General features: G+C 38.6%; 1 protein-coding gene across 1 annotated transcript; it reads right to left on the bottom strand.

The window, feature by feature from the left end:
• Window positions 1-97: 97 nt before the first annotated feature.
• RSF1 (respiration factor rsf1) lies at window positions 98-15233 on the bottom strand. The gene is made up of 6 exons (XM_051217182.1): window positions 15146-15233; window positions 14972-15102; window positions 12818-13269; window positions 11265-11728; window positions 8573-10564; window positions 98-1761 (listed from the first exon to the last, which is right to left on the bottom strand). The coding sequence occupies exons 1-6, from the start codon at window positions 15190-15192 to the stop codon at window positions 1068-1070; spliced, it is 3780 nt and encodes a 1259-aa protein (XP_051073888.1). The 5' UTR covers window positions 15193-15233; the 3' UTR covers window positions 98-1067.
• Between the last annotated feature and the right edge of the window lie 2714 nt (window positions 15234-17947).

Below are 17947 nucleotides of genomic sequence, written 5' to 3'. Positions count from 1 at the left end.
GCAGTGCATATTATACGGGGTCACAGCTCTGAACTGTCGCGAATATATGTTTAAAACATTGAGTCAGAATAGTTGTCAACATTGCTCATTGTACGTACACCAATATCAACGGACTATGACACAGCATAAGTTAGTGACATCATCTATCCTTAACGACAATCAATTTATGAGAGCAAAAAAATACTAATTGTCTGAAACTCAACGATCCAGTCCTACTGATTAGTGGCCAAATGATTCAAATAAGGATCCAGCGCTCGATAGTTAACACAAGTCACCACCTATAACTGTACCGCGTAACTCGATACGATAAACGATGTGTTCACACGCGATTTTGTGTTGTTAGTAATTTGGAAAAGTAGTAAACTGGGGTTTAACAATGAAAAAGTCTATTCTCATAACGTCGAGTCAACATATATAATTGCGAAATCAATCCAGGAGAAGTTAGTCTATGTTGTAGTATCTGACAACAATTTGAACTTGTTCCCAAAAAGATAAATTTATACATCTGGCACGAAAACTCTGCCCTTAATTATTTTTTGTAACTACCTACTTTACGATGATAAGACACGATATCATCGAATTACAAAAGTTTACAAAGAAAAGTAAGCAATATGGGGAATCTTTTGTGAAATTTTACGAAGAGAAAAAAGCAGTTGCATAACAATCTCACAAAAAGAAAAATCAAATCATTTACTCATTAAAAGAACATTATTTTTTGCATCCGTTGATAGTGTTTAAACGTAGTTAAATGCTTTCAATTATCATGAAAAATTATCATACTGCCGAAAAGGCAACTAAACATTAAAAATAAACGAATGAACAACACATCATAACAAATAAATCGACAGGATTCAACTATGTACAATAAGATAATGAGTATAGATTATTGTAGGACACCAAAAAAATTACACTGAACTTTAGTTATTAGTTTATTACTTGGCGACTTTTAAAACAACTACTGAACACTACAAAAATCTCCCTGAATGTCAATCAAAATGGAAAATATACAAAAGTAACATTAGTCATAAGCATACAACAAAGAACATAATTATAAATAAGTTTAAACTTTAAAAAATATCCGGAGAAACACAAGGTTTGTTTTCAATAATTTGCTTATCAAATTGAGGAGAAACATGTGGTAAAGTACGAACTGGTAGACATTCATCAGCCTCATCTTCTACTTCTTCATCATTTTCGTAATTATTTCCATTTACATGATTTTTAGATGTATCAAATGAGTTTACCATAATATTGTCTGTAGATTCAACTTTACAGCCACCTGATTCGACAGAAACCGATTTCACATTATCTTTGAAAAGTGAATTATCGATATCACTTGTTTCGGAGATGATCAATTCTGAAGTTGAATGTTGGTGATTTGATTCATCTGATTGTGATTCAATAATACCTTTTGATTTTATAGAGATATTTGTTGGTGGAATTTTCCCGTCCGTCGTTAAAGAATCACTATCACCTTGACTGTCCCCTTCTTGATCATCATCATCATCTTCACACGGTTGATAATCACTATCAGAAGAATACTTTAAAACTGTGCGATTAGACTGGGAGCGTTTTACTTTTAGACTGACAGATATTGGAGTAGGAGACCGATCAGCATCCTCTTCTTTTTCTTCCTCTTCATCATCTAACACTCTACGAACTTTACTTTTACTTGTAACAGGAATTTCCGGAAGATTGTGTTCAGAATTATCTGTTGTTTCATCGTTTGATTCACGGTAACTAACAACAGTTCGGGTACACCTATAAATAAAAATAATAAAGTTTCATCCTGTACACTATACCAAACAGGTAATTGATGAGTACACATTATCAACCAGAAAAGATTAGAAAACTAGTTAACAACCATAAAAACACACAAGTTTGTAAAATTATTATGACCAGTATTTATTTAAGACTCACAACGTACTTAAAACGTCGATTGGTTTCAAAACTTCATTAAAAGATAGCATATCTGGGCTGCTGAAACTCATTAAGAATGAATGAAAGTTAGCGTGCCCAACTATGGAAACTTTTATTGTGAAATCAAGTGTCAGAGTGATAAATATTGAGGTACACATTGGTTTAATCTACATATACACTAATATCTAACAACAGGGGTTACCAGACATTGTTGATTGTAATTAAAAAAAAACAGATTAAAATTAAAACTAAGCGGTTCATTAGTGAAAAATAGTTTGCTTGCTGACTTCTCGATCATACAATCCAATTCTTTCTCATGAATCAACATTACTAAAAGCAGATCTAGAATTTCGGCGTAAACAAGGAACGAAAAAATTCTACATATGTTTATAACGCTAATGTATTGAGTATCCAACCATGAACTGGAGGGAAGGAAAATAATCATCATAATTGTGAAACCCGGCAGCCAGTTGCAAAACTTTAAGACAAGGCACAAATGTGTATTCGTTAAGCTTACAAAAAAGGACAAAGACAATGTGACTCCCCACGAAGGTTCAATCGCGTAAGAGAACAAGAATGATAGTTGAAGTGCTAACAGATATGGATAATTACAAATCATGTTAATTTTTATAATCTGAAGTAACAAGCAAATTTTGCTATTATTAACTAAAAAGCAATATAGAAAGCAAAGGCCCATTCTATAAGGATGTTTTTTTCCATGACTTGTAGGATAATATTTGTTCACAGGATAAAAACGATAAGGACGGGCCAAAAATCTACGAAGCAATGATACAACAGAGTCAGCAAAGGTTCTGATAGGCGGATCACAGTCTGGATTTGCAAAAGCATTTTCAAATATAAATCTGCGATTTTTATTTGCGGTTTGCCATCATTTGATAGACTTGACGGTATCTTTATGCGATCAGCCTACAAAAGTCACATATCAAACAAACTCGTAATGCTCATTGACAAAACAAAAAAGGAATTCTGGGGGCTTAAACTGTTATAATTTAAATGTGATGAATGTTCAGTCCGTAGAGAAGGGGGGAAGTGAATTCAAATATTAATTCCTATTTAAAATCTGGGGGTATACCAGGAATATCTTAGATTTTATGTTAATAGTGTGATTTTAATCTAACTAAAATATGATTTCAACGAAAACTGAAAAAATAAAGAAAATCAGAAGCACCACTGTTTTACCAATCTCCCAACAGAAAAATTCTACATTATGTCGTTATTTATTTATTTGAAAACAGAGATATTGATACAAGGGGGAACCAGATAAATATGCGCCACACAAATCTCATTTGAATTGTGTGAGGGCTGAGATACTGCCTGGGTACTCAAACCGAAGCAGGTGGTTTTCTTAGGGGGCCACACCTGAAGCATTTAACCTGAAGGTCTGATTCACAAGGTAGTGAGGCAACGTAAGGTGATGCAGTCCCATGGTAACCAGTGACCAACAATAGGTCCAAACGCCATTTCCTAGAGCCCATATGCACGATTGGTTTGAAATCAGGGTTTTCCAACTCCTCTAGGTGGACTCTCCGTGTCCACCAACCCGGTTAGAGCACCGGACATTTTCTTTTCGTACTCTCAATTTCGGAAACAACTGTAATGCCAAGAGAAGTCAGTGAGTAAGACTTGCTCGGCAGTGGTTGTACGCACATGGCCATATGAGGGCATTTCAAGAGGGAGAGCCGACTCTCCCCACGCTCCGCCGTACCAGGGCATTTGGGGATTAGTGATACTATGGAGCGAGAAGTAAGCTTTCCAGTTAGGTCTTAATCTCACTAACCAACGAAATCTGTACTTTCCAATCATTTACCTTTCAACTGGCGCCTAACAAGATCACATTAGCACAGAGATGCAATGGTCGATTCAAATCCCGTAGTGGTAGAGGTAATAAGAGTATAAGCAGTAATCGGGAAAATTAGTGTTTGGAGATGTTATTTAAAGAGTATAATACAGTGAAATAAATTTGGGAAGAGAAAAAAAAGAGACAAGGAGGAATAAGGAGATCAAAATTTGGGAGAACACAAAGAGTGGATGCACCTGCGCCATTGCAAACGATTTTCAGCCATGTCATTCAGGGTCTCTAACCATCGGTTGCTATCATCTCGCGGTCCCCAACCAGGTAGTCTACACCTACCAACATGACTCAGTCCACTTGTCAGTGAATTCATGGACTTGTGCCATGTTTTGGTCTGGCCGCCCCTAGCTTTCTTCCAACCTACTCCTATACCACTGAACATTGCACGTCGAGGCAGTCGGTGGTTGGGCATACGTAACACGTGTTCCAGCCATCTCAACTGATGAAGTTTCACTACGTCATCAATTGATTTGCCATTCTTACCTAGTACCCGTTTCCTAACAACTGCGTTACTTACTCGATAGTCCCAGGATATACGAGCAATATTTCGAAGACACCTATGATCGAATACTAGTAACCTACGAATATCCTCCACTCTTACCGGCCATGTTTCACTGCCATAAAGTAGGACGGAACGAACTGCTGCGCAGTAAACACGTCCTTTGGTTGATAGACGGATATCTCGCCTACGCCATAAATGACGCAAGTTGGCTAAAGCTAGTTGAGCTTTCTGTATCCGTGCTGAGATTTCGTCACACACCAGACCACAAGGGCTGATGAGACTTCCAAGATAAGTGAAGCGATCGACAGGCTCAATTACTTCACTCCCTATCATTAGTTCGGGTGTCGATGCAACCCAATCCTGAAGCAACATTTTGCATTTCGAGGGGGAGAATCGCATCCCGAACATGCTTGCATTGTTGCTTAGAGTGGTCAGAAGACTCTGCATTTTGTCAGCGTCTTCACCAAATAAAACTATGTCATCTGCATATTCTAAGTCAACAAGTGAACCTCCCGGTAGAAGTTCAACCCCTGGAAATCTAGACGAGGAAAGTGTTATGTCTAAAAGTACGTCGACGATAAAGTTGAACAAGAATGGGGAGAGTGGACAGCCCTGACGAACACCACTTGAGGTAATCAATTCTGATGACAGTTCGTCATAAGCTCTCACTCTACCAGTTGTGTTCGAGTAGAGAGCCTGTATAAGGTTAATGCACTTCTTTGGTACTCCTTTCAGTGACAAACACTGCCATAGAACCTTACGATCAACAGAGTCGAATGCCGCCTTAAGGTCGAGAAATACTACCATTGTGGGGCGTCTGAACGTGTGTCTGTGTTCTAGAACCTGACGTAGTGTGAATATGTGGTCTATACAACCACGTCCAGGTCGAAAACCAGTCTGATTTTCTCTAGTCTGCTCTTCACGAGCTTTAGTTAGGCGTCGAAGTATTATTGAAGCTAATATTTTAGACACTATATTAGTCAAACTTATTCCTCTGTGATTGTCACAAGAGGACTTTTGTCCTTTCTTATAGACTGGTACAATCAGTGATTGAGACCAGTCAGATGGGATTACGTCCAGTTCCCAAATTCTACCTAAGACCTCGGTTAATCTCATTGCTAATACTAAACCACCATCCTTAAAAATCTCAGGAGTAAACCTGTCAGGGCCTGCTGCTCTCCCTCGCTTCACATTTCCTATGGCTTTTTCAACTTCGTAAAGAGTCGGAGGACCTACATTAACTTGCCATTTAGGTTGACTGGAGATCGTGGGAAACCGAAGTGTGGCTGAAGGCCAGTTGAACTGATCCCTAAAGTGTTCTGCCCATCGATCCAATCTCCTGGATTGAGAATGTATATGTCCATCTTTCTCTGAGAGTGTTTCGCTAACAGTTGGTTTCCTAATACCGGTTTCCTTAACAAGTCTGAACAATTGTCTGCCATTACCTATTGCCGCTGCCTTTTCCATCTCTCTCGCTTTCGCTACTCACACTGTTCACGATCATTGCGTAGGCTTCTTGTCAGCTTGCACTTAAGCTGACTCCGCTCCTCATTATGTTCAGAGCCAGGTAGAATGAGTTTCCGAGCATCTATCAGTGCGATAGATGCTGCTGAGATCCAGTGTTGCTCCCTAACCTTACGGGTTACCGTACTAGCAGATATCACTGCTGTTTCCACAGCTTTTCGGATATCATTACATGCTGCATCGGGGTGGGCATCACATACATGGCTGCCTAACTGTTTTCCTAGTTGTTCCTGAAATATACTCTTAGCTTGACTATCATTAAGTAGGGCCCTAAGAGGTTTATTTGCAGCGTCTTTCCTACGTCCAGTAAGACGCTGGCAAATATGCGCTCGTACTAGAGCATGATCTGAATCTAAGCATGTGCTCCAGAATGAGCGACAGTCTTGTATCGAGCCCCTCCATAGGTGGCTGATAGCGATGTGATCTATTTGGGTCCAACGTTGGGACGAATTAGGGAGTCTCCATGTTAAAAGATGTTTTTCCTTATGCTTAAAGTTAGTATTTGCAAGGAACAGGCGGTTATCTGAGCATAGCTGCAACAGACGGTCGCCATTATCTGTTCTTTGAGCCACGACACCATAAGGTCCACCCAGGTGTCTTTCCCTATCGCTTAGTTTACCTACTTGAGCATTAAAGTCGCCGGCCATTATTAATACTACATCCGAGCGCCTAGCTTTTCGGAGTTCGGAGAGCTTTCTGTAAAACTCATCTTTTACATCGTCTGCGCTGCAGTCAGTGGGAGAATAGGCACAGACGACGAAGAGGCAACGACGAGCGTCCCTATCTTTCCGGATTCTTACTGTTCTGTTCAGTCGGACAGCGCACAAACGACTGTCTACTGGGATCCACTCTAAGAGAACTAGTTCTGCCCTAGGACTCAATGTTATACCTACGCCGGCAAGGCCACGGGAAGCAGAATCAGGGCTTCCAGATACACGAAGCGTAAATCGAGTCGGTTATTTATTTTGGTATGGTGAGGACAAGTGAGTGACGCTACTTGGATCCTGTATGCGCGTTTCGGAGACGCAGCACACATCGATGGCGCGGGATTCTAAAGTCTTAGCTAAGGAAGCCTGCTGTCCTATTTGGCACAGTGTTGGGACGTTAAAAGCTCCTACGTGTAGTTTAGAGCGTGGTTTTAGGAGACCAGGAATAACGTTCCGCGTAATCGAATCGTTTGCACCAGCGGTGTGAGGTGATGAAGAGACGTGAGGAGGGTTAGTCATGGAGATAAGAGAGGTATTAGGAGGTGTAGGAGGGATTTGAATGTGATCAACTTGGTCTCGTGTGCTGTTACGGGTATGAGGGCTGATATCACTTCCCGGCTGCCCACACCGTGGAAGGGTATTTCTTGAGGAACCTGAAATGGAAATTGGATTAGTGTTGGTCTTAACGACCTGGGAGCGTGACCGCAGAGCCCAAGGGACAACTGCTTGAGGCCGGTCGCGCACGACCTTTTCGTGGAAGATTTTTAATGTGTTAGCTCCGTTCTTCAAAGGGCCTTACCGCCAGAGACGGAAATCCGTGAGGTGTGACATTTTTAGGGTCGACCTTTTTTAACCCCACCCCTCCTTGTGGGAAGGCAGCATCTCTGCAGATGCTGGTTGTCCGAGGGAAACACCTTACTGCTGTCACACCCCTCTACAGTCAGCAGTACGACTTCGCCCTCAGACCTTGAGTTGCTGCTTTTAATCTTACCGTTCTCCAATCGACCTGCCTGGCATGGTAGAACCTACAGCAACATATGTTCCAGCCAATATAGCTCGGTTGGGTCATCACGATAGGCAAGCCCGACCACCGCGTCAAGGTAGCAGTTTCGGTCGAGACATTAAAACATCCGTTTTCTGGCTAATGGTTTTGTCTTTTGACGCTAATTTCGGGACGTTCAGGTTTGTCAATAAGTCCCATCAGCAGTTATCACTCGCTTACATCGTACCACCACATATCGTCGGTCAATGTGTATTGTATACATTCCCAATCTAACGATTCCAAACTCGTTCATCATCATAAGCATAAAATTTTAATCCAGAAAAAAACAAGGAAGCTTTGATTTGGAAATCCAAGATTTAAATGTCAACAAATAATAACACAAGTTCGAAGCGTCTATAACTTCCCATTTTATTCTTGAAAACGGGAAAAACGCACCATCAGATACTGTAGCTGGGGTTTATTTGAGTAAATATTGGAAAATATTAAATGACCAACTAACTGGAACAACTGCTTATAGTTAGCAATGAAATGGTGTGTAGTTTACCTACCCGTCAATCGTGTTTATAGTGACAATCTACTAACAGAATATACCTTGATATGCAATAGTACAGTATGGCATACAGTATAAATATACTAGTGAGTGAATGTTATTGAACTTTGTCGCAGCTGAAAGTTGTGATTCTGAATTAGACAGTTGGATGCCAACTACTGAATTCCGGGTTAAAACCAACTCTATTTAATCTAGTTTGAGTATCTGGGTGTTGTTATTAATCATAAACAATATGTATAACTAGTAGTACAACACACAAAACTATATTCAGCCATTACGTTATATACTTCCCCAAGGTCAGTAAGCAGACACAACTTTGTGTGCTAAGCTCTGAGCAGAAGCTATTAAGTGGATGATAGTGATAATTCACTTTTAACAAAAAAGGAATGAATGTACGGGATTCACTGCTGTGATTTATTGACTGATAGTTTTCTTTTTAAACTAGTAAGAAATATTTTAAAAACTTGAATGTCGAACTTAGTAAATAGCTCACCTTCTAGTCCGTAATACTGCACGATCAGATCCTTCATCACTGTCTTCAAAACAAGGGACGGGTTTTCGAGACCGGTAAGAATAGTTGGATGATCTTTTCTTTTTTCGAGTATTTCCACGTGACGAACGAGAATTGTGTCGTGCAGTTGAAAGCCAACTATTATCACTTGACAATTGTTCAAACTCATCACTTGAAATATGCTTCCGAGAGTCGACATCATCTTCACTTTCTGACACTTCAGAAGATGATGGTTTAAAATCTTCATCTCTCGTTCGACAACTCCGTCTTGCTTTACCATCTACTGAATCTTCATTCGAATGTTCACTAGAAGAACTAGAAGACAGATCAGCAATGCGACGCTTTTTACGAGATCGCATACTGTTATCTTCTTCGAATTCTTTCCAATCCGGCCCCAAGATATTCGATAGGTCTTTTCCACGTGAACATTTAGGCGTATGACCGTTGAGCTCACATTCTTCGTCGATAACATTTTCACCATCAGTTTGGTTGTAATGTTCACTAGTCTTTCGTTTTAGTTTGCGCTGCTTTTCTTCTTGATATTTTTCGTCAGCTTCTAGTGCTTCATCTAGCTCTTTGAATGCCTCGCTCACTTTATACCTAACTTGGCGTTGACGAGTATTTCTACAAGGAAGTGGTTCATAATCAGACTCGACTGACTCTGATTCTTCAGACGTTTCTTCTCGGAAGTTTACACGGCGTGGTCTGGAAAACGGAGTCTTTGCTTTTGGCCGAACTTGACGACGACGCCTAGTTGGATTCCCTTGAGACCTGCCGTCAACACCAGAGTCAGTGTTGGAGTTAGTATTTTTAGTATCCGAATGGGATACAGAAGCAATATCTTCGTTTTCTTGATCACTATACGAGTCATCACAAGCATACTTAACATTGTTCTTTTGAGTATTACGCAGTACTTTTCCTTTCTTGTTTTTACGCTCATGGAAATCACTATCATCATCTCCTAAAATGTTCGTCATACTGATATTAACAAAATTCAAGCGCTCTTGCATACGCTTCCAAATATTTCGCTTCTTTGATTCAGCCTCAAGAACAGTAATGGTTTCGTTTAAAGCTGATATCAGAGTAGCGTGTTGACAACGAGGACAAAACCAATCGCCTTCCGGAATAATATGTAAAGGAGGTGAGAGACACATAGCATGATGTCCCAAATCGCATCGGTCGCATAACAACATCCAATCGGGTAAATGTGACTTAAAGCAAACCTGACACGGTTCTTCCTTTTCGTCTGCATTACAATTAGTATTTGGATCTGATTCAAACTTCTTTTGTAAACGTTTTTGCCTGGCCAAGTTCCGTCCATCGGTTACACTATCAGCATCACTTTGAATATCCAAACCATTCGGGTCGAAATCACTTTCAGGCGCATCTGACCACTCAGGATTTACGTTTTTGCCTGTTTTTTTTGGTGAATGAAGATTTGATTCATCGCTATCTACATTTAAATGTTGCATAAGTGCATTTTCAAATGAGTCATCTTCACCATCTGAGTCACTTGAAGATGTTCCATAAATCCAAGGATTTGAACCCTTTCGAGGTTTTTTACGATGACGTTTCTTTTTTCGTTTTTGGTTTTTATTTACTACATGGCCATTTGAAGTGAGGTGTATTTTTACGACAGGTATTTTCTGCTTTTTAAGTTTTTCGTTTTCGTTATTGACCTTGTGTAATGAGTTTGAAACTGGGGTTGGTAACTTTGGACGTTTAGATTGAGATGGTTGGATATTAAATACCTGAACAGGCTTACGTTGCCTACTACTGCGTCGTAAATCCTGTTCATTAACAACAATTTCTGAGCTCTTCGTGGAGCTGTTTTTCCGAAACTTCTTTGACAAAACAGTAGTACATGGTTCCACAGCTGATGACTCGGAATCTTGGTTTGTATGTTCATTGCAATCATCTTCTGGTCTTAGGACTTGTTCAGTGGTACATTCTTGCTTGATGTGATATTCTGTGCTAAAAGAATTTAAAGGAAATTGTATGTTTATTATCTTTAATACTGATTAGTAAAAAATATGTAGTTTGAAAAGCAAACAATACTTGGATATTTGATCTGCAGTAACATAATTGTTCAATAACCTGTAACGATTGTTAACCAGTTTTACTTCGTATTTAGTGATGGCTTAAATTCATGGAGAACTTTTGTCATACAAGAGAAGTTAGAAATCAACTGTTTGTTGGAGACATCAGTTGATACAGACGACTGATATTGCCACACATACAACAAAGACGCTGGCTAATAATATATTCTGAAGACAAATCATGACAGATTCACAAATGATCAAGCAAGATTATAGTTTATCTGCAAAAAGTAGGCAAGTTGTTTTTAAATTGTAAACTAAGCTTATGCAGTAAAGTAAAGCGTATTCTGATACGTTATATGTTTGTAAGATAGTGTTCAACTACAACGCCATTTGAGTATATAAGGGAAAGAACGCAATAAATTTCGAATTCTGGATGCTATTTCACCTTCACTTCAATTGCAAGAGAGGTTAATGACTGATAGGTAAATATCAAACACAGACCCCTGTTTTTTTGTCTCTGTGTATTGTATACGCGCTACTTTGGACAAGCAAAATGAGTACGAACAAACATTAGTCTAAGATTTGGATAACTATACAGTAAAAAATGTTTATTGATAGGTAAACAGACGTACTTTGCATCAAGACATTTTTGTTCCACCTCAAATTCGTGAACATTATGATTTTGATCATCCGTTTTCCCTCTGTCACTAGAAACCACTTCTTCACTTAACCCACTATTTTCTTGACTTTCTGTTTTGACTGAATGCTCAATCTTTGAAATTGCTAATAACATGTCGACTGAATGAATAGTTGGTTTTTGATCACAAGTAGGAGTTGGTGGTGGTGTAATTGAAGGTTTTAAGAAATCATTTGGCTGCGATAGCGGTGAAACAACAGAATCCTCGTCATTTTTTGAAATTTCCAGTTCTGGAGAGGCTACATTATCCTGTATCAAGTTTGTCCATTGATATTTCAGATTTGATCTGTCTGAGGCTTGCTTTTTCTTAAAAATACTTTCGAGCTTTTCATCTTCCGAAAAGGCTTCTTTCAATTCCTCGATGAGACCACGAACGTCGTCAAAAGATTCACACAATAACTTAGTGAAGAAAAACACAGAATGAGCAAATTAGGAGTGCTGAGCTAATACTCTTGGATGAAATTAAAACCATAGTTCCTAATATGCCAATCCATTAGTAGGAGTGACTTTAGCTCTAAGATAATAAAAACAATAAGTAATAAGGCTAGTAAAATATGAATTCTGATCAAACAGACAAAATCCTTTCAGTTTTTTCTCATTCGTTCTTGTTTTTTTTAAATATACTTATACATCTCTTATTTAGTTCATTCAGTGTTGTTGAGAATTTACAGAAATTGAACTAAAATACTCTCTAGAGTATTCACTTAATGTAGATAGGCTGTTTAATAAATAAAAGTGACTCACTGGAAATGTTTACATAATTTGCTTGCAGTCATACTATTCATGTTAGCTGTAATACCGCGCGGTTGCCTCGACTAAGGTAGATGAAATGGGATTCCATCCTTTAACACAATGGTTGAAAGCTCAGTACTTTACAAACTAACCTAACACTTCTTGGTCAAGAGACAAAATATAGCACAAGAAAGAGGGTGGGGGGCGCCAGATGTATATGTTCCACCAACCCTATGTGATAAATAAGAGCAGCATTGTTTAATGTTTCACAACAAATCAACCCAGTTCAACTAGTAAATTCCAGAGGAAAAGTGACAATCAAGCACTAATTAAATATTGCGTAAAAAATTATTCCAATTAAAATGAAGAATTGATCTTAAAAGACTTACACCAAACCTGTAGTAAAAGCTCATTGATCTGCTGAGTTTTAGAAATAAGTTGAAAGCTATTTATTGAATATATAATACATAAAATAACAGGATTCTCGCAGTAATTTACCATCACAATGTTAATTTACTTGAATTATTCTTTTATAAGGTATTAATAAAAAGGACTCAGTAACTGTGTACAGATTTACGTTCCCGGCTTCCAGCCATTTTCAGCGAAAGTTATCAATACTAATTTTTGTTCAGACCAAGGTACATACGAAGCGGTATCAAAACTTGGAACTCAAATTTTGAAAATTAAATCATTGAGTAAACAAAGCCCTACCGATAAGTATTACATGAATAAGATAGGAAACACACAAGTACTTACCTGGAAATTGTTTTCCTGATGATCTTCCCTATATAAGTAAATATTTATATCTGAATCCTTCAGAAGCCAATAGCTTCTACCCCAAACATCAATCCCCAAGGGAGGAAATCGTAAATCGACAGGAGAGCGTAGATTTGCCTTATCTTTGAAAGGCTGATTCCGATCAAACTGAGTTTCCAAAAGACAGAGAAGAGTTTTAACACGAACGTTAGGAGAGAGCCTGTAGTAATTAGAGACATATTCAGATGACTCTTGAATGAATACATTCAGCTTTTCATTATTTCCACATTCACTGTTTAAGAGAAGCTCAGCAGCTGTTTGAATTCCATCAATATGAAGACCATGACTAAGCAAGAAACGACCCAAAACTGGTTCCCAACGATCAGGACGAGCGCGGTATTTTAACTTATTGAGCAATTTGACGTGAAGAGTTTCCCATATTTTTGTTTTTGCTAATAAAAAAGAACTGCGAATGATTAGCGCATGACATGCTTGTATATACACAAGAAAATTACACTTTCTGTACACAAAGTAGGGATATTTATTTGTCTAAACATATAAACATTGGTACAATGAGGCACCAAATATACATGCACCACACGAATCACTCAATCCGTGTGGGGGCTGAGATACTGCCTGGGTACTCAAACCGAAGCAGGTGGTTTTCTTAGGGGGCCACACCTGAAGCATTTAACCTGAAGGTCTGATTCACAAGGTAGTGAGGCAACGTAAGGTGATGCAGTCCCATGGTAACCAGTGACCAACAATAGGTCCAAACGCCATTTCCTAGAGCCCATATGCACGATTGGTTTGAAATCAGGGTTTTCCAACTCCTCTAGGTGGACTCTCCGTGTCCACCAACCCGGTTAGAGCACCGGACATTTTCTTTTCGTACTCTCAATTTCGGAAACAACTGTAATGCCAAGAGAAGTCAGTGAGTAAGACTTGCTCGGCAGTGGTTGTACGCACATGGCCATATGAGGGCATTTCAAGAGGGAGCTGACTCGCCCTACCGTCAGCCGTGCCAGGGGATCTGAGGGGCATCTAAAGGGTTCGAGGAAGAACCTATACTTCATTGTGATAATTTACGGACAGCTCTTATACTTGCAACTGATTTATGATGTGCTCGTGATACTTAATGAAGCATCCTCCTGTACTTCGTTGACGGATATTTCATTAACAGATATTTTTCGCGGTATGTTTTCTTAACTAGAGACCATAGCTTCTTTTAAAGAACGTGCTTTGACCAAAAATGCTTTCTTTGGAAACCACATGTTTGTATGTTATTAAAAAAGGAAAGTTACAATATTTTCAAGCTACGAACATAGGTGATATGAAGAAAGAATTATATATATATATATAGTAGGCAAAGAATGGCAGATATATTTGGTGTACAACATGGCATACAGTTAGGTGTAAAACGGTAGTAACAACTGTTGGCTGGGGAATATATACTGAAATATTAACGAATAAGCAAAATATAGTCGATAAGAATTTCAGGTCTCACTCCATCTACCACCTCTTACTGAATTCATTTGACATCAGTACAAAACTTTGTCAGTTAACAGTTTGCCCGAGTTAATCAGTACAGAGATGTGTAGTCAAAAAGTACCAGACTAATTACTCGGAAAGAGATAAAAGTTTATGGTTAAGTGAATTTAAGGACTTCTCGCGTTGTGAACCCAGAAGCTTTCGAGACCCCATTTCTTTTAGTATATAGAAAATAAAATATCGTTCATGTATAGTCAGTTGATGACTACTCATTTGGGCCAGATATACCAACAATCGGCAGTAAGAGCATGCACACTTCTACTTACTTATGAAAACGAAGCTATTTGGTTTTAAACTATTACAGCTAATTGCTTTAGTAACTCAAGTGCTACGAACATCAGACAGTACAGAGTATGCATGGTGGCAAAACGAGTAGTGTAGCATTACATAGAGGAATATAGACCATAATACTATGCGGACTTTATTACAAGTAATCTTTAAGACGACTGGAAAGTTATTGACTAAGTAATAATGTTAACATATACAGTTCCCTTCATAATTATAACTAGTGTTTAGTATTCCAAAATCTATTACGAAACAATAATTTAACAACTGGAGTAATGGTCAGATCAATAATGTATTGCTTACTGCTGCACTTCATACCTGAATTTTGAAGAGCGAGGAAATCATATAACTGTGGGAACGTAAGGTGAATACCAAGATCAGAACCAAAAAATGTCAGGAAAGAACAAAGTGCAGCAAATTCAGGAAGGGACCGCAGATCTCCCGGATTCCTAAATTAAATATGGAAGGATCAACAAAACATGAACAACATACGGAGGAGTCTCCTTTTCACCATCGTATTTAGAAATATCTGCAATCATCCAACGCGACCTTGGACCACTACCATGTTAGGCGCTTAGATTTTCGTTCAATAGATTGTGTGTAAATGACAGTTTCATGTACATTGTTCTTTACTGTTATTATACTTTTCTAAAACCAAGCTTTTTGTCAAATCTCAAGCGGATGTTTTTGGCATGCATATAATTTTCTTCTTTTGGGTCTGATCTTGGGAAGCCTAATGTACGGGATGTTCAAATGGTTCAAATGGTTGTGCACGGAATAGAAGAAGCTTTCGCTTAACAGGCTTCCGTGTCTAGTAGCAGGGGATCACCAATACCTCCAGGCAGGAACCTAGGTATGTTAACAATAAAAGAGGAAAAGAAATTAGTAAATCACTGTGTGATACTATCCTTAGTCCTTAAGAATAGATCGAGTTGCCTCTTAAAAGGACTCCTGGGAAGTCGCTTAGACTAGCTCGACCGGAAGCGAATTCCAGCATTTGACGACTCTTAAGGAGTAGAAGTCGTGTCTACAGTCCGTTCTGCTATGTTGTATCTCCAGTTTCTAGGTGTTACCTGTTAGGTTAGTGTTGGAACTAAGCTTAAGTAGGTGTTTAAGTGGATGTCCAGAAGTGTTAAGGATACTGTAAGCCGTTAGAACGTCACCTCTAAGACGTCTATGTTTCCGTACTCTAAATGTGGACGGATAAAACTATTGAAGATTGTATGGAAAGTTCTTCCGTCAAACTGGCCGAAAATGCGTTTCAATGTTACCAGTGCAAGGTTTGCTCGGAAGGCACTTTTGTCACAGTTAGCATAAGACTTTAAATCGTAGGGCACCGGGACTCCTAAATCTTTTTCGACTTGGGATACTACTAGAGAGGAGTTTCGTGAGTTACAACTGTAGTCTGCAACATGTCGCAGATGGACTCCTTTACACTTTGAAGTATTAAAGTTCAGTCGGTTATCGTCTGCCCAACTTCGAAGCCGAGTCAGACCCTTCTCAAGTACCTGTATATCGTCTTGGTTGCGTATCTCTCTCTCCAAAGTTTCGCGTCGTCGGCAAAAAGTAATAAGTCTGATGTTACCTGTTGAGGATGATCATTTATGTATATCAAGAAGAGAAGAGGTCCTAGTACTGAACCCTGGGGGACCCCACTAGGACATTCCATAGCCTGAGATAAAGTGAAATTAACCGTGACCTTAAAATGTCGATTTTTCAGGTATGAAGTGAGCCAATCGATTAGAGGTGGTCTGATACCCAATCGTTTGAGCTTATTGATAAGACATGTATGGTTAACCCTCTCGCTATTTACTTAATAAGTTACTGGATTAGCAATGTATGGATATTTAAATATCTTGGTAATATTTCATTATAATTCATCCATGGAGCAAGATGAACTCAGTATATTCCTAAAAACCTCAGTCAGCTGTGAAAATGACCGAAGTCAATCTAAAAACCAAGTGGTTTCGATAATCTACTAAACAGTGTCATATCTTTAATTAATGTTTTACTTGCTCCACTGAAAATCTGACGATTGTTTGCACAAAAAATAGGCGACACAAATCTAACACTGAAATCCATGCCAGTTTTCAGGAGGGATAGCTCAAAGTAATAAGTTTTTTCTCCATATGTTTTCAAGCTCTGTCATCTGAAAGTTGAAATCTCACTGATGTCAGTCATGATAGTTAGTTTTCATAATGTTCTGGGTTGGTTTCGTCTAAATCCCCTGTTGTTGATAAGAGTAATCGCATTTTGCCCTCGAATTAGTATTAAAGTGCAATTCTATTCGTCTGTTAAACCTAAGTTGAATAGAGGCTCTGGCCAGTTTTTCAGGTAACGAGATATTTTTCTCTGCTGTGCTTCGTGTGTTCACACTGTACAAAACTCTAGTACATCAAGTAATCTATTTTCCAAGTGATAGTTAATTTGCTGACAGGTTGACATGGATTGCAAGCCACCACCCTTTGTTTCTAAGGTTTTTGTATGTGATCATGGTACTTGCTGGACTCGTTAGAAATAAGCAGTAGCGTCACGTTACTGAGTGAAACGTCAGTTCTTACAGTCGAAACGCTTGTTACAATGTTTTATATGGCGAATTATTAGACCTTATATGTGTGGAGTGAAAGTACTTTTAGATATACGATTTCTTGATTAATAAAATCTGGGATCTAATCTTCGTGTAAAAATTTGTTGCTTTTAAGGTCTCTTGACAGGTCAGGGTTTAACTGCACCACTTCTAGTAACTAACCTTATCATCTATTTCCTACTAGAAACGTGACTTCATCGCTAATAGTCATCTAGTACTCAGAGTGGCGAAGAAATCGACGGATAACATGGTATTGTGTTTTTACTGTTTCTAATTACAGTAAACCTCAAGTACCACAGGATTTAATCATCCTTTTGAGCGAATACTAAAAACCTGGTCACGGAGTGGCATGTGAGTGATTTCCTACTGGAGTCAAAAAGATGAAATCCAGTTCAATGAATTTAGAATTCAATGAGACCTAAAAATGAACAGTGCATACAGAATCTCAGTTATTAAGTTCAAAACTGTTAACGAAATCACAATAAAAGTTGAGTTTACAACTGGAAGCCTGTAATGGCTATTATTGTCAATGTATGCACACTATATCTGTCAAGGCTTGGTGTTTGTCCGCACAAATTTTGCTGAGTGGTTTTCATTGAAATTTTGTACATTTTTTCGATGATTTGTCTTAAATGACATATTCTCAATACGCAAGTTCTAACCGCTTGAAATAGATTTTTTAATAGATGAGCAAGGGTATTTATCAC

The sequence above is a fragment of the Schistosoma haematobium genome, chromosome 1, assembly GCF_000699445.3.
Source record: "Schistosoma haematobium chromosome 1, whole genome shotgun sequence".
Lineage (NCBI taxonomy): Eukaryota > Metazoa > Platyhelminthes > Trematoda > Strigeidida > Schistosomatidae > Schistosoma > Schistosoma haematobium.
This window is presented reverse-complemented; position numbering and strand designations above follow the sequence as displayed.